The sequence below is a fragment of the Oryctolagus cuniculus genome, chromosome 1 (assembly GCF_964237555.1).
Source record: "Oryctolagus cuniculus chromosome 1, mOryCun1.1, whole genome shotgun sequence".
Lineage (NCBI taxonomy): Eukaryota > Metazoa > Chordata > Mammalia > Lagomorpha > Leporidae > Oryctolagus > Oryctolagus cuniculus.
This window is the reverse complement of record NC_091432.1, coordinates 213,849,678-213,874,052: the sequence shown is the minus strand read 5'-3', so window position 1 is coordinate 213,874,052 and position 24,375 is coordinate 213,849,678. Positions and strand designations below refer to the sequence as shown.

General features: G+C 48.1%; 1 protein-coding gene across 17 annotated transcripts in view; it reads right to left on the bottom strand.

Annotated features, from left to right (window-relative positions):
• Positions 1-8,080: 8,080 nt before the first annotated feature.
• The window catches only part of PALM2AKAP2 (PALM2 and AKAP2 fusion), a 595,149-nt gene continuing 578,854 nt past the window's right edge, over positions 8,081-24,375 (bottom strand). For 9 of the 17 annotated variants that reach the window (XM_051852170.2, XM_051852118.2, XM_070047110.1 and 6 more), the window contains 3 exons: positions 22,585-22,763; positions 17,011-17,049; positions 8,081-12,045 (listed from right to left, as the gene is read on the bottom strand). In XM_051852170.2, coding sequence (XP_051708130.1) covers positions 11,947-12,045; positions 17,011-17,049; positions 22,585-22,763 — 317 coding nt within the window. In that variant the 3' untranslated portion in view covers positions 8,081-11,946. 17 annotated transcript variants of the gene reach the window in all.

Sequence of the window (24,375 nt, the reverse complement as noted above, 5' to 3'; positions counted from 1 at the left end):
AGTGACAGAGAAAGAGGGATCTTCCATCATCTGTTGGTTCAGTCTCCGGTGGCCATAACCGGAGGGGGTGGGCTAGCTGGGAGCTGGGAACTCCACCCTGGGAGAAACTCAAGGACCTGAGCCATCATCCACTACGCCCCTGGTCTATTAGCAGGAAATTGGATCAGAAGCAGAGTATTTGAGACTTGAACTGGTACTCAAATAGGGGACATTGGTGTCCCAAGTGGTGGCTTAATCCAATGTGCCACAGTGCTCACCTGATTTCACACTTTTCTTTTTTAAAAATTTTATTTATTTATTTGACAGGTAGAGTTACAGTGAGAGAGAGACAGAGAGAAAGGTCTCATCCTCCAAATGGCCGCTCTGAAGCCAGGAGCCAGGAGCTACTTCCTGGTCTCCCATGGGGTGCAGGGCCCAAGCACTTGGGCCATCCTCCACTGCCGTCCAGGGCCACAGCAGAGAGCTGGACTGGAAGAAGAGCAACCAGGACTAGAACCCAGCACCCATATGGGATGCTGGCGCCACAGGCGGAGGATTAACCTAGTGTGCCACAGCGCCGGCCCCTCACACTTTTAAATGTTGAAAACAAGCAAAGGAAAAACATTTTGTGACATATGCAAATTATATAAAATGGAAACACCACTGTTCAAAAATAGTCATAATGGAACACAGCCAGGTTCGTTCACGTACGCATTACCTGCGCCTGCTTCTGAGTGACCACAGCAGAGCTGGGTGTGACAGTGGCAGGGTTGCATGTCACACAAAGCCCAAAATAATCACTATCTGGCCCTTCACAAAGACAAAATTTCAAGGGCAGATACTTAACCTAAGAGTAAAGGTACCTGTGTCCTACATGAGAGAACCTGAGTCCAGTTCCCAGCTCTGGCTCCTGACTCCAGCTTCCTGCTAATGCGGCCCCAGGAGGCAGCAGTGGTGGCTCACGGAGCTGGGCCCCTGCCACCTACATGGGAGTCCTGGGTTGAGTTCTCAGCTCCTGGCTTCAGCGTTAGCCCAGCCCCAGCTTCTGTAGGTATTTGGGGAGTAGAACCAAAAGATGAGAAGTTCTATCTCTGTCACCCTGCCTTTCAAATAAATGAATGAAATTTTAAAAATAAATTAGCAAGGCCAGCACTGTGGCATGGTAAGCTAGACCTCTACCTGTGGTGCCAGCATCCCATGTGGGTGCTGGCTTGTGTCCTGGATGCTCCTCTTCTGATCCAGCTCTCAGCTATGGCCTGGGAAATCAGCAGAAGATGACCCCAGTGCTTGGACCCCTGCACCCACGTGGGAGACCTGGAGGAAGCTCCTGGCTCCTGGCTCTAGATTGGCCCAGCTCCGGCCATTGTGGCCATTTGGGGAGTGAAGCAGCAGATAGAAAACCTTTCTCTCTCTCTTACTTTGGGGGAGTCCTCACTCGGTATTCAGTGTCCTTAATAGTACAGAAGGGAGAACAACACCACTTATCTCATGAGCATGATCATCATAATGATATAATAAATTATAAATAATATATCTACATATTATATGTTATATTATAAGATAATAACTTATAGCTGTACTATTACATTTCATCAAATCTCAGAAGCCATGTTGGAATTTGAATTTTTAAATATACCATTAAGACAAAAGCACTATCACCTAAACCATACCCAATACCCTCTAACTGCTGAGAAGTTTTAATTTATATCCATTGAAGAGCTCCATTGGACTTACTTGGATATAGATTTTTAAAATATATCACACTTGGCAGGTGCCGCGGCTCACTAGGCTAATCCTCCGCCTTGCGGCGCCAGCACACCGGGTTCTAGTCCCGGTCGGGGCACCGGATTCTGTCCCGGTTGCCCCTCTTCCAGGCCAGCTCTCTGCTGTGGCCCGGGAAGGCAGTGGAGGATGGCCCAAGTGCTTGGGCCCTGCACCCCATGGGAGACCAGGAGAAACACCTGGCTCCTGGCTCCTGCCATCGGATCAGCGTGGCGCACCAGCTGCAGCGCACTGGCCGCGGCAGCCATTGGAGGGTGAACCAACAGCAAAGGAAGACCTTTCTCTCTGTCTCTCTCTCTCACTGTCCACTCTGCCTGTCAAAAAATAAAAAAATAAACACACTTGTGTTTACCTAAAAAGAAAAATGTATGTTGGCCCAGATATTCCTAAACCATCTTTGCATTTACAGTCTGATTCTCCTGAGTCCCTTTGCCATGCTTCTGTAACACTGCGGCTGCGGCTCTCTTAGCATCACGCGTGTTGGTGCAATACTTCTCAACGGAGTTCTTTGCTATTGAAGCACTCATCTCGCAATGTTCTTCCAGGCCATCTACACTCATCTGTCAGCCTAGTCCGGCACCTTCCTATCACTAAGCCCAGAACTTCATTTTTTCCCTAACTGGACTACATGGTCCATGAAAGTTAAGTTTTGTTTATTTGTTTGAAAGGGGGAAAGCCATTGTAATCCATAAACTGTACTTTGGAAATTTATATTTACTAAATAAAAGTTAAAAAATAAAAATATCAATATAAACAAAAGGAGGAAAAAAAAGGGATATCTTCCATCTGCTGATCCACTCTCCAAATGGCTGCAACGGCCAAGGTTGAGCTAGACCAAAGCCAGGAGCCAGGAGCTTCTTCCAAGTCTCCCACATGGGCACAGGGGGCCCAAGGACTTGGGCCATCTTCTACCACTTTCCCAGGCCATAGCAGAGAGCTGAATCAGAAGTGGAGCAGCTGGGACTGGAACTGGTGCCCATATGGGATGCCAGCACCCCAGGTAGCAGCTTTACCCACTACGCCACAGCACCAGCCCTGATAAATATTCTTGAATGTCTATTTTCTGGGGGGGATTGTTCTCTTATTTCCATAGGATATTTCTCTCCCTCCACCTTTCTCTGACAAACCCTGGCAACGGGAGTGGGAACATAACTTAGGCTGGGTTTTGTATTGTTTCTCTTTGATTTGAAAGTCAGAGAATCAGAGACAGAGACAGAGAAAGGTCTTTTGTCCACCGCTTCACTCCCTAAGTCCCTACCATAGCCAGGGCTTGGGCCAGGCAAAAGCCAGGAGCCTACAATTCAATCTGGTCCTCTGCCTGGGTGGCAAGGACCCGAATGTACGAACCATAATCTGCTACCTCCTGTGTGTAGGAAGCCGGAACTGGAAGAGGATCCAGGGCTTGAACCCAGGCATTCCCATATGATGTGCAGAGAAGCAGTGTCTTAAACTGCTGCACCAAATGCCAGACCTGGGGTTTGTTCTAGTTTTTGTTTATTACCTAGGAGTAATCGTGATCATCAGAAGAGATGGTCAGAAATCTGAATCTTGGTGGCTACCCATTATGACGATTCATTTATTTGACAGGCAGAGTGACAGAGACAGAACTTCTCATCTGTTGGTTCTACTCCCCAAATGCCCACAGAAGCTGGGGCTGGGCTAATGCTGAAGTTAGCTCCAAGCCCATTGGAACAGTCGTAGTGGGTAGCCACCGAGCAAATGAATACTTCTTAGGGCTTTAGTGCATACCTTCGGGTCATCCTGTATGTCTTGTAATCACACACTTTTTCCCTCACCAAGTATCAAATATGCAGGAATTGTTTAAGCCATTTATCAAACTACTGGTATCTGGAAATCAGCCATTGTAGAAAGATTTACACCATGGGGAATGGCAACACTTCTAATAACAGGAAAGAATGACCCAGGTTTTCGTCTGCCCCAAATAATCCTATGGTATTTGGGGCCTTGGTCTATTTGAGCTCCTTCTATGTGTGTACCTAGTACAGTGTAGATGTCTCTGGCACTAACCCACAGCTCATTTACCACTCAGCCCACAGCTAGGCGTTGAACCAGTTACTCTGATAGGGGACACAGGTGTTTACACTGGAAGGCTAAACACTTGTTCCCCAAATGCAAGCTACTGTGTCACACTACACAACATAAGCTTCCTCCAATGGTCAAGTCAACTCCTTGATCCTGTCCTGAGACTCCCGGCACGTACCAGCATGTCATTTCAATCTTCTTCTTACTCTGCTTAGCCTGTCAGACGGGCCTCCCTGGAGAGTCTGCATGCAGTCCAGGCTCTGCTAAGCCAAGCCCCACAGAATGGTGAGCTGATGTGCTGGTGAACAGACACAAGACCCTCCCCCCACCTTCCCCGCAGAACCACATGACCGGGTCTGTAGCTCACAAATCATGAACTGGTTTCCCAGTGTTCAGACGGAAGTAACATGCCCAGACTCACTCGTGGCTTACGCTCCAGAGTGGCGCTTGCCGAAGGGCGATCACTGTTCTCACACAAGCGGCATCCTCAGGGGACCAGTCAGAAGTCTTGGGCTGCACTCCGGGGAACAGGGCCGGATCTGTCTGTAACAAGCCTTCCAGGAGGTGCAGGGCCTGTCCAAATTCGGGCCTCAGCGCTCTCCAGAAGCACAGTGAGGTGACCAGCTGGAGCCCACTGCAGACAGAATGCTCTATAAAAGAGTGGGCAGAAACCAACCGAAAATGGAAGGGGAGATCTATGTCTTGATTCCAGCCAAGTCCACCACCTGTGAACTTGGGGCAGAGTCGGGTTAACCAACACTGAGACCAGTTAATCGTGGCAAAATACAGTGACGCACACCGTGGCCGTGCAGTCATTCTTCTTTCTCCCAGAGAAGGCATCTGAAAGTGTGGGCAACATTGAAGCTCGCCAGTGTGGTACCTTCCATATGTAAGGGCAGTTAACAAACTCCATGGGAAATGGAATTAAACATAAGCTTATATTGGTGCCAAAGAGTTTGAAATCCATGCATGAGAGATCTCCAAGAAGTTCATGAAAAAATGCACTTTGTGAAAAAACTCTCCATGCATTTCAACATTTTCAGCACCAAAAGCAAACATCTTTTCATTCCACGCTTCACAAACTTTTTGAGGTAGGCAGAGATCCTGTTCTTCCCTCTGGCATCATCTTGTACGTTTAAAACCCTCTGAGTTCTTTCAGTTCTCTGTTCTTTGTGCCCCTGGAAACTCCTATTGTGCATTTTGCGTGGGTTCTGCACAGGGAGGATACATCACCACTCTCTTGTGGTCCAGGAATTCCCTAATTAAAATGAGCAGTTGTTCCCAAGAAGCTTCATGGCCTTGCATATCCCGCAATGATCATCTCTTTGCCATCAGGGAGAAATAAGAGATGAGCCTGGGATGGTGGGCACGGGGCAGTGAGCCTGCACACCTGCCTCTGCCAGTGGGGTGTTCATGGCTCAGCACGGGTGGTTTTGCAGTGAGAGCCTCAGAGTAAGATTGATTCTTGGAAACACATCCTCTAGCCTAACCAATCCAGACGCACATCCCACCTCTCTTTATCCGACTCCAGAGTCTTGCTTTTCAAACTTTTTTTTTTTTGACAGAGTGCACAGTGAGAGAGAGAGACAGAGAGAAAGGTCTTCCTTTGTCGTTGGTTCACCCTCCAATGGCCACCGTGGCCGGCGCGCTGCGGCCGGCCGGCGCACTGTGCTGATCCGAAGCCAGGAGCCAGGTGCTTCTCCTGGTCTCCCATAGGGTGCAGGGCCCAAGCACTTGGGCCATCCTCCACTGCACTCCCAGGCCACAGCAGAGAGCTGGCCTGGAAGAGGGGCAACCGGGACAGAATCCGGCGCCCCGACCGGGACTAGAACCCGGTGTGCCGGTGCCGCAAGGGGGAGGATTAGCCTAGTGAGCCGCGGTGCCGGCCCCAGAATCTTGCTTTTCACAACCTGAGACCTAGCACCCCAGCAGCCAAATTTCAGGCCTGGGTGCCTTGACTCAACCTGCTCTGGCTAACGTCCCGAAGTGTTAGTAGTGATGGATGGAGAGAGGGGCCAGGCCACAGCTGATCACAGCTCCACTGCCCCTGGTTCCTGGAGGCATGCCACAGACAAGCTTTAGTGCTGGCTACACATCAACTTGAGGACTCCTTTCAGTTTATTCTTTTTAAGTTTATTTGAAAGGCAAAGTGTCACACACACACACACACATGGCAGGGGTTGGGGAAGGAGAGAGAGAGAGAGAGAGAGAGAAAGAAAGAAAGAGTGATTTTACATTTGCTGGGTCACCCCCCAAATGCCTGTAACAGCCAAGGCTGGGCCAGATCGAAGTCAGAAGCTCAGAACTCCATTTGGGTCTCCGTTATGGGTCCAGGAACCCAAGTACTTGAGTCATCACCTGCTGCCCCCCAGGGTGCCCCCCCAGCCGGAAGCTGGATCAGAGGCAGAGGCAGGGTTCGGTCCCAGGCACTCCAACAGGGATGCAGGCATCTCAAGAGGCAGCTTACCCCACTGCACCAAAACACCAGCCCCAGCCCTTTCTTTTTTTTTTTTTTTTTTTTTTTTAAGATTCATTTATTTATTTGAAAGGCAGAGTTACTGAGAGGCAGAGGTAGAGAAGAGAGAGGTCTTCCAACCGCTGGTTCACTCCCCAGTTGGCCGCCAATGGCCAGAGCTGGACCGATCCAAAGCCAAGGACCAGCAGCTTCTTCTGGGTCTCTCATCTTCTTGAGCCATCTTCTACTGCTTTCCCAGGCCATAGCAGAGAGCTGGATTGGAAGTGGAGCAGCTGGGACTCGAACCGGTGCCCATATGGGATGCCGGACCTGCAGGAAGCCACTTTACCCGCTACACCACAGCGCTGGCCCCAGCACTTTCATTTTTTATAAGGCTGTGTGGCCTCTTGGCCCAAACTCACACAGATTCCTTATTTCCTTACCCTCCACTCCATGTCCTAGGCTTTTTTTCCCCTTTTCTGCTAGATCTTTATTGTGCTACGATTATAGTTTACCCATTTCGGGTATACATGTGAACCTATTTTTAGTAAATTTAGAGCTGTGTAACCATCAAAATTTCATTTGAACACATTTTTCACCTTATTTGCAGCCACATCTGGTTCCTTTTTGGCAATGGGGATGCCTGGGCCCCATTCTCTCACCGTCTCCTGGGAGAGAGGACTCCAACGAGAAAAGCCAAAAGCCCAGAGACTTCCCCTTCAAAAGAAGAAACGTCTGTGCTGCCATCAGACCTGCTCCCTCCTCCCCATCCCACCGGCTGTCTCCCTGACAGCCGTGTGAGAGCAGACGCTGCAGGCTCACCCAGGCCTCCCTTGCATCAACAGGGTCTCCTCGACTCTTACGTGGACTTGGCCGTGCGCGTTCCTGTGGCAAGCGTGGTGAAGAGCAACGCCACGAGTCAGGATGCCCAGGTTCCAATTCAATGCTGCAGGGTTCAAGACACATGGCATCAACACACCAAATCCCCCACCCCCAACCCCTGAGCTTTTTCCCATGCAAAGTGGAAATCAAAGCCGTATGTGCCATGGGGTAGTTGTAAGAAATGAGATCACATTTGTGGAAAGCCGGGGGAGTGGCTGCCAGTCTCAGCATCTCATAAATGGGACACACTGTTACCAGCGTTGGACCACATTTTCAAAGGAGACTGTTGGCCTTCTCATTCCTTTAAAATCCAGTACATAGAGGTTGGAAGATGCTACCCAAGCAGGGTCCCCTGGGAACCCTTGGATGCTCAGAGCAGAAAGACGCAGGTGGAAACTGGGGGTGGGAGTGGGGCAGAATTGGAAGTCACCAATGGAGAGAGAGAGAGAAAGAGGCAGCTGGAAAGGAAGTCCGAGGAAAAGGATGGGTGAGGAAGAGTGGGAACCTGACCTTCGGGGGCCCAGGTGAGCACAGAGGGGCGGGGCAGGTGATGGAAGCAGGAGGGGCACAGATTTGCACAGGGAGCTTCCTGATGAAACTTTGACCTTGGGATACTCCTTGCAAGTCTGAAATGCACTCTCTGCAGAAGCGAGCCAATACAGTGCACAGAATGGAGTAAGGACCAAATCCAAGGAGCTACCTGCAAGGCTTGAATTTAGGGTCCGTCCAGCTGTGTGGCTAGTTCCTCTGGGTCTCATCGCGGCAGCTGGAAACAGCCCTGCAGAAGGGGCGTGGCGAGCCTCTCCCTGCTGGGACTGCTTCCCAGGTTCCCAGGGTGGGGAAGCAGCAGAGGCCAAAGGCCACGGCAGTTCTGCTCACGCTAGCCAGGCCAGCTCCCTACCTCCCCCACCCCCAACCTGGTCAATCAAGTGGCCATCCTTTAGAAAAACGCAACACACGTTGGATTTTAATGAGAAAATAAGTGTATACTTGCATCGAATGCCTCACAATCACTATAAAACCGAAGCAGGATAATAACATTGAAGTGGTTAACATACACAGGAAAGCCAGATACAGAGTATAATTTCCAAACACAGTATTGCTTTTTCCCCCCTCCTCAAGGAAAAAAAAAAGAAAGAAAAGTCATTTGGGTAAAAAGCAACACAAAATTCAAATTGGCAGCTCACTGAATGCTTACAATTCAGCAAATTGGTTCTGTAACTAAGATATATTCACCATCTCTAACACTTAGGCTAATTTTTTTTTCAGTACATAGTTTAATTAAATCCATTTTTAGTTGGAAAAAAAAAGTTTGTCTTTAAAGACAAGAGTCAACACTGTTTCAGTGTTCCTAGGTATGTCGTGTGTGTATGTGTGTGTGGGTGTGTGTTTGTGTGTGTGTGAATATATATGCGGACACTGACCTATATACTGCTTATATGCCTAGGGGAGGCAGCATGCATGGGGATAGAGGCAAGGAAGTCGCATTGCATCATCCAAGTAGAACACAGCCCAGCCTCCTGCCACGGGCAGACCCTGTTTCCACAATTTCTGGGTTGAGAAGGCCAAGGCAGGGTGGTCGCTGCTCGGCTCCAGGAGAGTGAGCGCCCCTACGCTCTGCAGGATGGAATGCTCTCAGGAAGCCCTGGACAGCTCTGGAATCTAAACATTTGCTAAGGTTGAGATGAGCAAGCTTTGCAGGCTCTTTGGAAGTGGGGCCAAGTGTCAGAGGCATAATTTTTTTTTTCCCCAAGCCTCTTTCTCTTGACGGAATAGCCACGACTGACCTTCGTCCAGAGGTCTGTTCCACCTACAGAATGTTCCAGGGATTCTCGTGGGATCCCAGGGGCTCACACAGTGTTATGTACGCACAAAGCAAGGGCCCAATGCGTCTTGAGTAAAAAACCTCAAGAGCACAGAAGAAAAATCTAGGTCTCCCAAGGGAACTGTAATGTACATTTTAATAGGGTTAAAATAGCTTTGTGACTGACGCGGGGGGTGGGAGGGGGTAGTTCCAGAGCCTGCTGGTTCCCTTGTCTACACAGGGAGCATGACCCAAAGGACGCCAGCTCTGTTACCCTGTAGTCTTTAAGCAGTAAGTGTTTCTGGTTCAGTCAGTCGTCGTCAAAGATCACTGTGTCAGCCTCTAGGTGATTCCATGAGCTGTGTGGCCTCCTAAGCTTTTCTTTCAGCTGCCAATTCTCTTCCCAAAAGTCGGTTTCATGTGGGTACGTGGTTTCCTTCCACACAGAACAAAAACACTTCAGGGGTGAGGACGGCGCCCCCTTGTGAACAATGGGGGAGTTAGTCTGCACCCTGTCTGTGGTCTCCATCTGATCCATCCAGTCTAGAAAGCACGACGCACATTTCATTTTGTGTGCAACCCACAGAATTCTCCTACTCTCCAGCCATCCTAAATGCCACTGTGCCTAGACCCCTCAATGCTGCAGCCTCCTGGGCCGCTCCTGTTTCCACCTGTCTGCCTTGGGAACACCCCCTTATCACTGGGTCCTCAGTCCAAGCAACTGGGACATCTGGCTGCAAATCATCCAGCAGAGACCCCCACCCCCCACCCCCCACCCCCGCACCTGCGAGGACCTCTAATCTAACACGGAACTCATTTTCCTGTCTCCCCAACTAGAAAATGAATTCCTTGCAGCAGGGCTCGCATCTGTCCAGTGTGCCCAGTGGCCAGCACATTTGTGGACTATTCAGGGTAGACCATACAACGATGGTGCTAGCAGCCCATGTGCTATTTTGCCTACCAATTATAAAATGTGGCTTCAAATTACAGGTTCCCTTGGCAATACAAAAGGATCCTTCTAAGTCACCAGTTTCATTTTCATGTTGTGCCCACCATTTCTCTGTGAATAAACTTTCCCCCCCAAATCAACACTCCTCTAATAAAAGAAGCAAAGAGAATGTGCATAATACCTACATACAAATTCTGTGGAATTTCTACTTGTCAGAATAACATATGGGAGCTTATGACATAACAATATGAAAACAAAAATGAATCCTAGTGAGGTCTGACTTCATTATTGCTTCTTTAAAAATAATAGTTTTAAAGAAAAAAAAAAAAGCTGGTCAGGTTTTTTTCTCAAGGCCAGAATTCAAACTTTTCTCATCCAGAAGTTTAGGGCATTCAATTATTGAATGCCCTCATCATATTGCTTTAAATGACAGAAAGAGTACAGCTGGCATCTTGTATAGTATACTAAGCATGAATACAAAGCATGAGAATAAATAGATTACTTTCCTAAATGTCAAATTACAAAACTGCCCCAAACTCTGCAATTACAACTCATGCGAATACCATGTTAGGTCAGTTTAATATTACAAATACTGCATCAGCTCGGTGCCTTTATATCCCTTTTCATAAAAAAGAAATTCTCACTCACTCCTGAAGCTGGCAAATAGCTCTGGAGGAAATAACTGTACACTCATGTGCCATGATCATTCCGGAATTGTAATACACACTCTCTTTCACACTCACACACACACATACACATCTTACACAAACACACAAAAGTTAAACATACACACACACACACAATCACACACCATCTTTAGGATCTGTAGCTGATTCCAAGCCCGCACTTAAATTTCTATTCTATATTTTTCTCTGCATCATCCTGAAAAACACTGGTTGCGCAGCAAAAATAGTATCTCTGACTTCCTTATCTCCCCGTCATTCTTCCTCTCTCCCTTTTTTCTCTCTCCTTTCCCGACTTTTCTCTAATGTTTCCTTTCTGATTGATTCCAAACAATCCGTCTTTCTCCCTATTACTGCTAAGGCCCATTTTATAATACAAAATAGTTATAAACACCCTTTTTATTTCTTGTCATCTACCTCTGTAAGGCAGAATTCACTTTTTTTTTTTCAATTATTGCCATTCTAAAAACACCCCTACCATCTTGAACCAAGCTGTTCAATGTGCACAGATTTTACACATGTATATATTCCCCTATCCCATCATAAAAATAGTTGTTGCCCACTAAATATAGTTTTCATTTGAAGAAATGTAATTGTGAAAATGGGTTTTCTTAAACTGCACCTCAGTCATTATCAGAAGCAGACAAGATTCTAAAGCTAAAACAACCCATTTGGTTTGGCTTTCTCCCCCTTTCTCAACCTCCTAATGTAGAACAGATTGTGTCTGCAAGATGAAGAAGTAGTGTCTTTAAAATATGGATGGTATGTATTGCATTCATGAATTGTTCCCCAAGAAAAATAATTAACTGTGAGTAAAATGGAGTAACTGCCTCTTTTTGGGCAAATATGGAGAGAAACACCATTCACTTGATGGCTGCTGGAGAAAATGGAGTTAACCCAACACCTCTGATGCCACAAGCAATGGGTGGGAAACCAGCGCACAGGAAGCTCCTATGCCAGGCAGACTGCTGGGCCCCACTGCTCGCCAACTGGCCCGCGGGCCATTGTTCTTCCTCATCACCCAGCAGGGCTGATCTCTGTTCTGCCTGTCGCAGCTGTTGATTTGTTGGTCGCGTCTTTGTCCTTTTGGATCGATTGTAGATTAGTCCGAATCCAGAGGATTCTTTGAGTCACAAAAAACAACAACAACAACAACAACAACAACCTTTCTCTTTGACTCCTGGGTGTCAGAGTGTGATGGGTGGACTTCTTTATTTGTCATCACTGTGTATTGCAGCTTCTGGTCTACATAAGGATTGCTGAGTTTGTGTGCACTTTAATAAATAGTCCATTAAAATGCTTTGATTCGGTACTTTTTTGGTTTCTTGGTATCCCAAGCACCAAAGAAGCTTCCTGGGTCAAAGGATATTTATTCGTTGTCCTCTTCCTCCTGGTTGGCATAGATCCCGGCTTCCCAGCGCAAGGCCAGGGCGCTCTTTCTTCGATTAACCCTTGTGGCCTCAAGGACCTGAAGAGAGAGGAAAAATAATTATGAAGAGCTCAGGGATGTTCAATATCCGTTTCTTTCCTCCTTTCTCTCCCTCAGTAGCATCTGTATGAAAGGAGAAAGGAAGCAGGTGTCTGGTACGGTTGGAGGGAGGTGGTCAGAGAGACATTGAGAAAAAGGAGGGCATGAGTTCATCTCATAACCAATATGCATTCGCTATCTAAGCCATACTTTTCAACAGACTGAATTTTGTAAAATGTTCTGCAAGTATCCCTGAACTACACTTTGCTCTGCATCAGGTTTTTAAAGAACGCAGATCTCTGTTCGCACCAATCTCCCCAATAGAGCTTAATGCTATGATGAACACGTTCTTCACCTGTGCTGTCCAGTTTGGTAGCCACTAGCCACAGGACGCCGTGGAACACCAGAAGCAGGGCGGGCTTGGTTGAGACTCTAACTACAGAATTTTACCTAATTTTAGCTAACTTCAATAGCCCCAAGTGGCTAAGGGTCATCCTATTGAACAACACTACTACAGATCGTCTTAGTCTCTTCATAAACAGATGAGAAAGTAATGCCAAATAATTGGACCAACGTGAACTCAACCACGCTTTGTGGATCTACATAAGCTATGATCATATGTGTATCCCAAAGATCGACTTGGGTATAATTAAGCTGAGTCAGGGAGTGGGGGAAACAGCACTTCAGGCCAATAAAGACCTGTCTCAGCACTGCAGCAATTCCAGGGCCGTGAGAACTAACAACAGATGGCAGTGGCAACACCAAAGACAAGCAGGCTCACCACCGCCTAGGTAGGGCCTCCCTCCCTCTCCTTCACGAAAATCATCTGTGGACTCCTGAGAGGAGATCTGCATGGATGACATTTGGGTGGCCAACATCTGAGAAATGGTTCTATACCACGACGCCGCAGTAAGAGCAGGACCATGCACGCCAGCCAATGACTCTGGATTACAGCTTAGGATGTGGAGTTTCTGATCAATGAAAAGTCTAATAGAGCCAACACTGGTTTACTACCCAAGCTGTAATGAGTTTACTCTATAAATCATCATCTAGGCAAGAGAAAGTGACGTTGGAGACTCCAGAGAGCCAAGGAGGCACAGGTTGTGGGTAGAGGTAGGAGCCCAGGTCGGCCTAAGCAGAGTCTGGGCAGATTAAAGGCCTGGGGTCCATCTTAACCTGTTTCTCTGCACCTCTGTCAAACGAATGGACTCTCCAGAGCTGCAACGTGCTTGCCTTTGGAAGACGTTCCCATGCCTCCTAGCAGAGGGGACTGGACCTGCCATGTAGGATGTAGCAGTCACGTTCGCTGTATGGATTGCTAAACACTTAAGCCATGCCATAAAGTATCTTGTAAGCACGCCACAGTTCACGTAATATCTAAGAATAACAAATGAGTAGAAATAAAGCAAACTTTCCAATCTGGTTACACTCAGAGAATTGTTGCTGGCCAATTGGTAGTATGATGGTCTTGAGAAACAGCCCTGGTGTACTTTTTTCCAGTTTTGCTCCTTGATGTTCATCTCGTATTTCACATTTCATTACCTATAAAATGGAGAGTGCACCTGCTCTCTACTTCACAGATTTTTCTCAGGAGGCAGAGTGGACCCTGAAGTCCAGGTATGCCTAGGTTGAAATCCTGGTGCCTGTGTGATCTTGGAAAAGTCACTTAGCCTGTGCATCAGTGTCCCCACGTAAAACAGAATTATAAAAACTCAAGCATGGAGTTGGCCTGCAGAATACATGAGGCTATATATATATATATAGAGAGAGAGAGAGAGAGATAAGAAACTTAGCACAGTTCCCACTGCATAGCAAGTTCTGAAAATAATCATTTCTATCAGCACAAGGAAAGGACTTTTAAACTATACAGTGGCATACATATATAAGGCATTGAAATTTTTTTTTGATTCATTTATTGGAGAGACAGAGAGAGAGGGAGAGAGAGAGAAAGAAATAGCTCCTATCTGATGGTTCATTTCCTAAATGCCTGCAACAGCCAGGGCCAAAGTTTAGAGGCAGGAAAGCGTTCCAGGTCTCCCAAGTGGGTGGCGGGAAACCAGTTGCTGGGGTCATCACACTGCCTCCAGGGTCTGCACTGGCAGAAACACAGGGTCAGGAGCCAGAGCCAGGAAGCAAACCCAGGTATTCCAGGATGGGATATGGACAACTTAACCACTGCCCTAAAGGTAATAATAGCTCCCCAGTACTCAGGCATTTTTATAAGAAACTGCACAGGCTAAGTGGTCATCACTTCAACTTTCAGGTACAAACTGAAAGGCTAAAAGAAAAGCGAAAAATAAATTGAAAGCTGTGAAAATAATGGTTCTTTTTGAATGCTGTCTCTGTACTGAAGCCCTGTTTTTAATTCTCAATCAACTTTGCCAAATTTGTTTTGTGCTGTTCTTCAGGAATTCATGCTATAATTCATGCTATCCATCCATGCTGCAGATACTCATCAGGTTCCTGCCAGGTGTTGGTCACAGTGCTCCATGCTGGGACTAGAACAGTCCCTCTCTTCATGAAGCTTAGACACAAAAAGTCAAATGGACCAAAAGGTCATACTATTTCTCATCCTGGGAAACATTTAGCAACAGCTTGGGTTTGAATCCAATTACACAAGCTATTACTGCTACCTCCCAGCGTCTGCACTGGCAGGAAGCTGTGGCCGGGAACTGGACCCACGTACTCCAGCGTGGGATGCGGCGTCCTAACTCTTGGGCTAAATGCAGCTGCTGTTTCAATTCTCAGTACCACTCTATGAGGCTCAGCCATTCTCTCCCATTGATGTATGAAGAAACCAAAGCACAGGGAGGCTAAGTGACCTGCCCACGGTCACCCAGCTGGCAGGAGGCACAGCCAAGGTCTGAGCCCAGGATCTGGACGCAGACAGGAAGGTCAGGGTCACCAGGCCACAATCACTGCTCAGTGTCTACAGGCGACTGGAGGGAGACACATCCCAGAGGAGCCACAAACAGCTCCCCATGGAAATGGGGAGGAGGAGGGGCGCAAAAACACTGACAAGGCCTAACTTAAGGTTTTATGGTTTTCACAAATTAAATCAAATTCAGGTCTAGTGGGGGAGAAAGCAAATTCTCTTCAGAAAACTCTCTCATACTACTTTTCCCCACTAATGCTTAGAGATTTGAGTGCATTGCTTTAACTATGAATAGCTATCAACATAGACTTTTTATTTTTTTTATTCTGGGGAAGTGAAACAGTCAAATGAATCAATTACCTTATTTATATTGATATTTATATTTTATCTCTCTCTCTTCTCTTCAGCTGAACATAGATGAGGCTCAACTCTAACTTCCTTGGACATATTCGACCACATTCTTCGTTGTTCTACACTAGGCTGACTCACGGGGGATACAGGCTTAGAGATAACTTTCAAACTGCCATCCCTCAAATGAGAACAGCAGCCAGCAAGGAAGGTACAGGGAATGATATTTGTAATATTCATTTTATACCTCACAAATAAAATTCACTGATAATAAACAGCTCAAATCTATAGTTAAACATAATTATTTTTTGCTAAATAGTGAGATTTTTTAATGTTATATCATAGGTTGGTGCAACCAATTAAAAAATAATTTGCAATATCTAGAAAATGTAAGAACGTGTAAGCTCCATATCCAGTACCTCTAGGTAAAGAAATTCTTCCATGGGTACCCAACGAAACATGAACAATAGCATTCATTGAAGCACTGTTTGTGATGGCAAAAAAGACTGGAAACAACCTACATTTCCGTCAGTAGGAGACTGAATAAATAGTAGTCTATTTATTCAATGGAATACTATAGAGCAGTTCTGAAGAATGCACTAGCGCCAAATATGAAAACAATGCAGACGGAATAACGGAAGGAACAGAGGATAATTACACTATGACTCACTATCTACAGAGAGTTTTAAAACATGCAGAAATAAGACACTCTTATGTATATGTACATATGTAGCATAAATATAAACACATGCATGGAACTGATGAACACCAAGGTCAAGAATAGTTAACTCTCAAGAGCAAAAGAGTGTGACAGAGAAATGGGAACCTGGAGGGGTTAACAAGAGGGCTTGAATTGTATCTGCAATGTTCACTTCTTTTTAAAGTACTCAACAAATGTTATGAAACAGGAAGAACAGAGCTGAACGGGTACGTTTTTATTATCTCATTACGCTATATCATTGCAAACTTTAAATGCCAGCTCCATGACGTCAGGGACTTTGTATTCTTGGAATCTGCAACAGTGCCTGACACACAGGAGAGGGTCAATAAATCGTCAACTGCGGGAGTAAGTGAATGATTCTCTCTACCATTATGCTTATTTGAAATAATTCTTTTAAAATAAAAGTAAACTATTATAGAGATTTAAAAAATGGGAGTATAATATGCTTTCTCACAGCACATGTTATTTCTGAAACGGAAGTCGTAGAGCAATGAGGGAGACTTTGGGGGAGATCAATGCTTATGGGAACTTTCAAAACAAAAATGCAGATTTCAAGACTGGAGGGAGTTGGGGGCGGGGATGCTCACCTTGGGAGTAACACATCCTAGATCCATGGAATGCAGCTTTGATTTACGTTTGCATAAACAAAAGGCTGAGTGATGAGACCCACAGCTCAGGCTGCGTGAGCTACACTGTGTTCTAACCAGACCAGAGTATATTAGCTATACATGTTCTAAAGAAACTTCAAAAATCAGAACAGCCCATGAGTTGTGGCTCCAGGCCGTGGCGGTGAGGAAGCTCCACCACACAGCATAGCACAACACAGCACCACGTCTCCCTCGGGCATGGGCACTAACATTGGAGGCAGCCCCCTGGTCCAAAAAGAAAAGGCAGGGAGAGGTACACAGACAAGCCACTTTTCTTGCCATTCTCATTTTACTCAACAGGAAATGGCAAACCACACCAGCATGCACTTGAGTCAAGCATGCATTCAGACCAAGACAAACAAGTTGAAAAGTACCTCGGAAGTCACCTTGCAAGACAGTAACTTAGAGGTGTACTGGCAGAGAGGGAAGAGACCAGGGTTAGTACACGGCAGACACTCACAGAGCACCCCCAGCCAGGAACTGGCACCACGCCAGGGGCTGACGGGCGAGGAGGCAACATCAGACCGTTACACATCCACGCCGAGGCTTGCTCCACCTGGTAGTAGTTTATTTAAAAGTCTGCATCTTCTGGAGCAAGTAGACACCTTGTTATCCACAAATCGAAATATTGGAGGACAGGCTTTGTTAACTCAAGGTGTTGTTTTCATCTTCTGCACTTTGAATGAACAAGATTCTTTTCCAGCTGCCCATCAGCAACACCCCTGATTAGCATCTGGCTTTGCTACACTCGGTAGCCAAACAGCTTGTTTCTCTTCTTGGACACTTGAACCCCCACCCCCAAAGCAGTCTTGGGGTCTTAAACAAAGACCCCAAGCACAGAACAGCATTGGTTCCAATGCAAGGCTTGTGGAGCACATCCACTGTCACTGATCTGAGGATGGTCCAACCTCAGGGAGAATGCACATGGGTTCTACGGAGTCGGGTGACCCATTTGCAATCATTACTTAAGATTAGGATGAGCACCGAGGACCACAAACGATCCTTTATTTTTTGTAAGAGATCAAAAGTCTTTTACAGTATATGCACAGAAAAAAATAAAATAAAACATGGCCCCACTAGGGGAATTGAGACAGCAAGACGCAGAGTGGGACAGCCCTCTGCGAACAGTGATAATCTTGGGTGAAGGCTGCTTAGCACGTATGAAGCACTTAGTGGGCGGGGGCATTGGTACATGTAGACCAGTTTGGTGGAATCATTCGCTTGTCAGTCTGTGATCATCCATTGCTTCTTATGTGTAGCATTTAAGAAGTTGCAGTCCTGTGACGACTAGGCCTGTTAGTGGCCATGAGTTGGTGAGTCTGGGCAGTACCAGGCATCGTTGATCATGGCTGGGCTTCTGGTAGTCCCTGGGAAGGGCAGGGCAGGTGGAGGCAGATGGGTCTCCCTCCCCCACCCAGTGGGAGCACAGTCAGGACCCTGGACGTGTGCCCCAGTCTGGAGGGAGCCTGTGCCAGGAGCTCTTAGAGAAGCAGAACTGCCCGCCTCCAGCTTTGACACCGCCCAGGAGAACTGATGAGGCTTTCTCTTGTTCCAAGACAGGAAGGGAGGCTGGAAGGCCTCGCAGTCATGCGGTCTTGGGATAAGACAGAAAGAGCGCTTGGGAAAAACCCACTGGGGTAAATTCTGCACAGGAAGTGAAGATGGGTCTGAACACCCAGGAGGCTGTGATACGGACTCTGGCCAGCATCCCTTCCACTGAGAAAGGAGGGGAAATCCACCAATACGTTCACGAAATCAATGACCCATCATCTTTGCCTTCTGAAGCTGAAGTCTGATTGGAGAGAAATTGGCCAGAAAAATGCTATTTGCCTAAACACAGTCATACAACTCATTACAGACTCATGAATCAAGGGTCCTCACAAGGGCTTCCTGGTGCCTAATGGTTTTAAAAAAAAAATCCCAACAGCTGTGCCCTTGAGTCCAGATACTGTGCAAATCTATGAGTGAGCCAAGTCTTCTCCAGCCCCACCTTCGAGGCTGCTCCTTTGCAGGACACCAAGAAGTTCTTTAGGAAGCTATGACTCATCAGCCCATTATGAATTGCATGACTGACCAGAGATAGCATCAGACCCAGATAAGGGGACTTTTCCACATAAGGGTACATTCCAGATAAGAGACACCCACAAAAACAGGGGCACTGATGCAGCCGAGCACGCAGTGTGTACAAACTCCAGGTCAAAAAGGATAAACGGTGCTCAAGCCCAGCCCTCGGCCCCATTCTCCAGATCGTGACTGGTGCAGGGCTGTGCCTTTTTCTAATTCACACAAAGGCTCTGCAGAGGCTGGTAACTAAGCCTGGTTAAGGGCATGCGGGTGGGGGCAGCCAACCCTCCCTCTGCAAAAATCAGCCACAGGGTCCCTCAGTCAGTGGGGCCAGGCTGAAGCCTCGGGCATGGAGACACTCATCCATGAGCACCCCACCCAGGAAAAGCAGCCAGCCCAAGGGAGCGCAGACTGTGGGGACGGAAGGGAGCAGCCTGCTCAAGTTCAAGTGTGCATCTTCTTCTGAGAAAGGGGGCTTTCCCCAGCTCCGTGTCATTGCCTTTTCTTCCCCAGCTGTAAAATGATCAGGATATCTACGGCTGGCTTCTTATCACCAACACACTGATTCCCGGGCAGGTGTTCCAAGACCGTTGATGATTTAATCTTCTGTCTTCTGTCATTCTCGGAGCCTTCGGGTGACCAGCTTATTTGCAGCGAGAGAGGATGGCAGCTCCGGAGCATGAGAGAGACCACCAAATGCGTCCCCGACACGGCTCCCAGGGAAGCAGGCCACAAGCCAGCGGCCTCCTCAGCTGTCCACATTATCGACTATCTTATGAAGGGGGAAAGTGGGGCACGGGGGGGCGGGGAGCAAGGCCCTGAGCTGTGGATGGGACTCCGGGCACCATTGCTGCTCTGGTGGGCTTCGGCAGGGGGACAGTGGCGCTGGGTGGAAGACAAGGATCAGTGTTTGTCGGTTCTGCCGGTGGGAGGTGGGAGTCACTGTGCCACACTGCAGGGATGCATTTGGGTTCTCCAGCTTCCTCCTGCCCTCTCGCTCAGGACTATTCCTGGGCCTAACGTATCACACGGAAGACCCTCGGGGAATATCAGCCTTTGAGTATGCCTCCTCCTAGGCAGCTGCAACCCATCAACATGCTTTCCACTGAGCTCACAAAGGACACGCTGCTTTCCGTGGGCGAACACGTGGTTGAGCTCCAGCCCTGGGGGAGGGACTCCAGTTCTCACGCGTTCTTTGGGATCTCCAGAAGGGCCCACAGACACCGCCAAGTATCAGCAAGTGAGGCGCCAGGGGTGATGCCGGCTGACACTCTGGGGGTGGAAAACGGGAGAAACAACATTTTGCCCTGAGACTAGCCTATGAGGGATCGTCAAAAAGCTCGTGGAAAAAAAAAAAAAAAACTATCTGTGGATAGCAAACATTTTTTGCATCAAAATAAACTAAGCTTTTAAATCTATTTAAATCTATTTTCCATGAGTTTTTTGCGGTACCCTCGTATGAGAATGGAGGCAGGCAAACAGAATGGCCTAATTTCTCACAGACTTACCTCTAGCTTCCAGGAGCAGGGAAGTCCGTTACAAAACTTAACCACTAAGCTCCCCATCTGCTCTGTTACCAGCCTGGTATCAGAGACAACGAAAGAGAGATGGAGAGGGGGCCGCATACCAGCTAGGAAGAAACGAAGACCGCTTCATTCCTACAGGTAAAGTTCCAACCTGTTGGCTGGCAAATGATGCACATACAATGGAAAAAAATCCCCTGAATCAGAGGGGCGAGGAGATGGAGTTCTGAAATTAAGTCTGGGTGATGATCAGACTGGTGGATTTGCTTCCAAGCCACCTGAACTTTATTTATTTATCTGTTTGTTTTGAGATTTAGGTCTCTTAGAAGAGGGTATAATGGATTGGAGAGATTTTTGTCCTGTTCCTAAGAGCTTTCAACAAAGACAAACTTTGTTTTATTGTAGTATCAGTCAATAATACAAGATACTTGGCCTTGAACCCAAAACCTGGTGAAAAAAAACAGCTTGATTAGTTAGCAGGTTCCTTCCTCGTCCAAGATGTTTATTTGCCTGGGAAAATCGGAGACAGGAGGCTGCCCCGGGGCTGCATAAAGGAAGGGCGATGAGCTTGATAAAACGTTGACTCCAAGCAGCTTCCTGAACCCAAAGGGAAAACCCAACCTGGTTGGCATTCAGTATCAGGTGGCTGCTTTAGTGCCTGAGTGGACACTCCAAAGGCTTCCAGTCATCTGCCCAGTGTGACAGCTGGCTCTCGCCTTCTGCATGGAGCACCTTTCTCTGACATTCACACGCCAACACAGAAGGCATACACACCAGATACACAGACACTGCTAAGAGGTTCTATTCGCTCTTTCCCCAACCATACCAGCACGGGAGGGGACCGCTGGGCTCACGTTCACCCAAGCTGCTGCTGTATGGTGTGGGACCACTGGGAGAAAAGAAACAAGACACTTCCAGTGCTGTGCTCCAACGTGGCCACAGGCAACCAGAAAGTCCCCAATGGGGAAATGCATACCTAAAACGGGGCTGCAAGAAGGGCTGGTTCAAGTGACTCAGTGGACAGGAAAAGTCCCACCAGCTCAGGGAAGGAGCTCCTAACTCCTCCATGTTGCAAATGTCCAGAGCAGCCGCGGTGGGCTAGGCCCTGCCCCACTTACAACACAGAGGACAGACAGAAACCATCCAGCCTCACAGGGTAGCTAAAGCTAGTGTTCTATACAGCTCAGGTGTAAACGCATAGGGAAGCCTGAGAGATGCCCGCTGGGCTGTCCATCAGCCTGCTGTGTGTGTGTGTGTGTGTGCGTGTGTGTTCTTCCTTTCTTTACCACCATATACTTGGAAAGCCACGTTCAGGATCTGCCTTCAGCTCCACAAATGCTTAAGCTTATCAGGACTATCTGTCCAGGATATGAAAGGCAGCAACTTGACATGGAATTCCTACTGTGAATTCCGCAACATTCAAGTTTCAGGTGACCAAATTGCTTATCATCCAAACTTGGGCATTAACGTGAAAGGGGATGGTATTAATAACTATGCCTGGAATGCCAGGCAGAATAAAACAAGTCTGATCCTGGTAAGTAGCATTTGCCAACCAACCACAGCTAAGTGTGACTGGGGAGGCGGAGTGATAACCTCAATCGATGCGGAGTAACTACCACCAGAAGACTCCTAGGAGGTTAGCACAAAACCCGAGGCCGAGCCCCAGCTCCTGTGGACTGTGCACAACAATAGCTCAGGTCTCTCCCCGGAGAAAGAGACCCCAGGGCAGACAGCTTCCACCAGAGTTAATGTGACGTCACAGGCAAAGTTCCAGGGGGTTAGGGAAGGGTTGAGGTTAACCCAGTGGTTTTTAAGTCTGATTTTGAAGGGCTCTTCCCTGCCAACCCAGGCACACAGACTTGGTCAGCAGCCCCAAACCTAGCCAGTCTCTTGAGCACTGGGTAATCTTCAGAGGGCTTGACCCCTAGGAGACTTGGAAGGTACAGCATGTTCGTGGCTCCCTAGAGAAATAACATCTCTAAGGAGGAGGAAGTCAGCCTCCTGGTGCCTGGAATGACTTCAGGGGGTGTGAGCCTTCTTCCCCGTGGTGCCCCTTGGCACCCTGTCTCTGTCTACTCCAAACATCCCAAGCACCATCCTTGCTGGTGGGCGCCAGGGATGCCTGGCAATCAAAGGATCAGTTCCTTGCATCAACATTTTTGGGAATTGAGGCAAAAACCCAAATCCAACTCCAGGCCCAAACCCAACTCCAGGCACAATACCCCGTCCATTTGAACATTGGTTTGGAAGCGCGAAGCCGGCCAGCTGACGGCACACACACAGGCGCCTGAGCTGGGAAACCACGCGCCCCCCTGACGGCCGCTCTCAGAGAAGTGAAAGAGGAAAGGAGGAAAAACTTACACTACTATCATCCATTCTCTCGCGCCTTTTAGATTTGTGGGTCTCATAGTCTTCCATGAGGGTCTGCATCAGATTCTTGGGCCGCTGGCTTCCGGCAGCCTCTTCGGGCGCTAGGTCAGGCTGCAGGCTGGGGCCTTCGGCTGTGGGGGATGGAGGAGGTCTGACTTTCTCTATTTTCCCTGAAACAACACGAAGAGAACACCCTTTCTAAGCTCGTCTGCTCGTGACTGCTTTCTAGAAGAAGAGAAAGTGGCAAAAACGACAAAGCACCCTCTGACATAGACAGCGGTACCCGAGTGAGGGTTACGTGCAGGTTGGTTTATTACAGAGAGAAATGCACTCAGCGATAACACACAAACCAAAAACCTCAACGACACCGGGTCTAAAACATCAGCTGGGATCAAACTGGCCTGCTGGGCACTTGGCAAACGTGTCAGACAGACAGACAGACAGACACGGGCTCCAGCTGATGTTCCATCAAGGACACAGACTTAGGCTGTCAGAGGTGGCAGTGCCTGGAACCTTGGAGATTCGGTCTGCGAAGGGAAGGCTGTGTGAGGTCCACAGGGGCCGACGATGGTACCCTGGCCTCCCAGTTTCCTCCCAGGGTTCTAGCCTCTACGTTAGAGGCGGCCAACAAGAGTCTGATGGCCTTCCCAGGCATAACAGGTGCACAGCACAGCATCATCCAAGTGTTGAATGAGAACAAGGTCTGTCTTTCCCAGGTCTTCCCAGTCTTACACTGGCCAGCTTCACTCGTTTTCCTTACCTGCTGGGGTCCCAAAAGCCTTTGGGGTAGAGGACTGCCCTCTCCCCTCCTCTCACCCCACCTTATGGAAGGAATGCAACAAAGCAGTAGAGAAGGTGCACCCCAGACCTGGGGCATCTTCACCCACCCTCCAGCAACTCCCAGGAAAAGGTAGCGTGGGCCCCAGGCCTTTCACTAAGACCATCCACATCCCTCCCCAACAAGCCTGGGGAATCTCTTTCCTGCCAAGGGCCATTTACAGATTTACAGCATCACTCGCAGGCCAGACACAACTGCCAACGTAAACATCAGCCTGCTGTAGACTTATGGAAGCTCAAGTGCCACCTGGGCTTGCGTTGGCAGGGCCAGACCAGATGACTCCCTGGGCCCTGTCTCCCAGCTCATCAAGGGACAGGTTTTACTGCCACAGAGCCCCAGGCGCACCTCTGAGAAAGTGCAGCAGGCATGACAGGGCATGACAGAGCACCTGCCCTATAAGGCCTCATTTAAGAGCCATGTTAATATTCAGAACGGACAGCACTCAGTGAAACCTAGCTACTGTTTCACTGGAATACCCAAAGAGGAATGACTACTGGGTGAGGACGAGCAAGTCCCTGGTGTTGGGCATCGACTTTTTACAACTCTTGTAGGACCAGAAATGGTCACTTCCTGTGTGTCCTCATCACCACCATCAGCCACCCCTCCAGCTCTGAGCTTCCAGGAAGCACAGTTTGTCCTCTCTGCCTGTAGCTGTTCCTTTTCCCACACCCCTCAGAAGGGCCCTCCACCCTTTGGTCACACTCTGTGAAAGCCATTGTCACATACTGACCTGGCTCATATCTGCTTATTGGAGCTTCTGTAGCCTCCACTCGGCTAGGAAGTCACCTGAGGACAGGGACTGTTTCGGTCACTGGGAATCGCCTTAATCCACTTGAATGAACCTCAACAGAGCAGGGCCCTGTCTGATCCGGTCACTGTTGCATTCCTGCCCTGAGCGACTGTGGAATACAGCACGAGGCGGGAGTCCATGGTTGTTGAGCAAA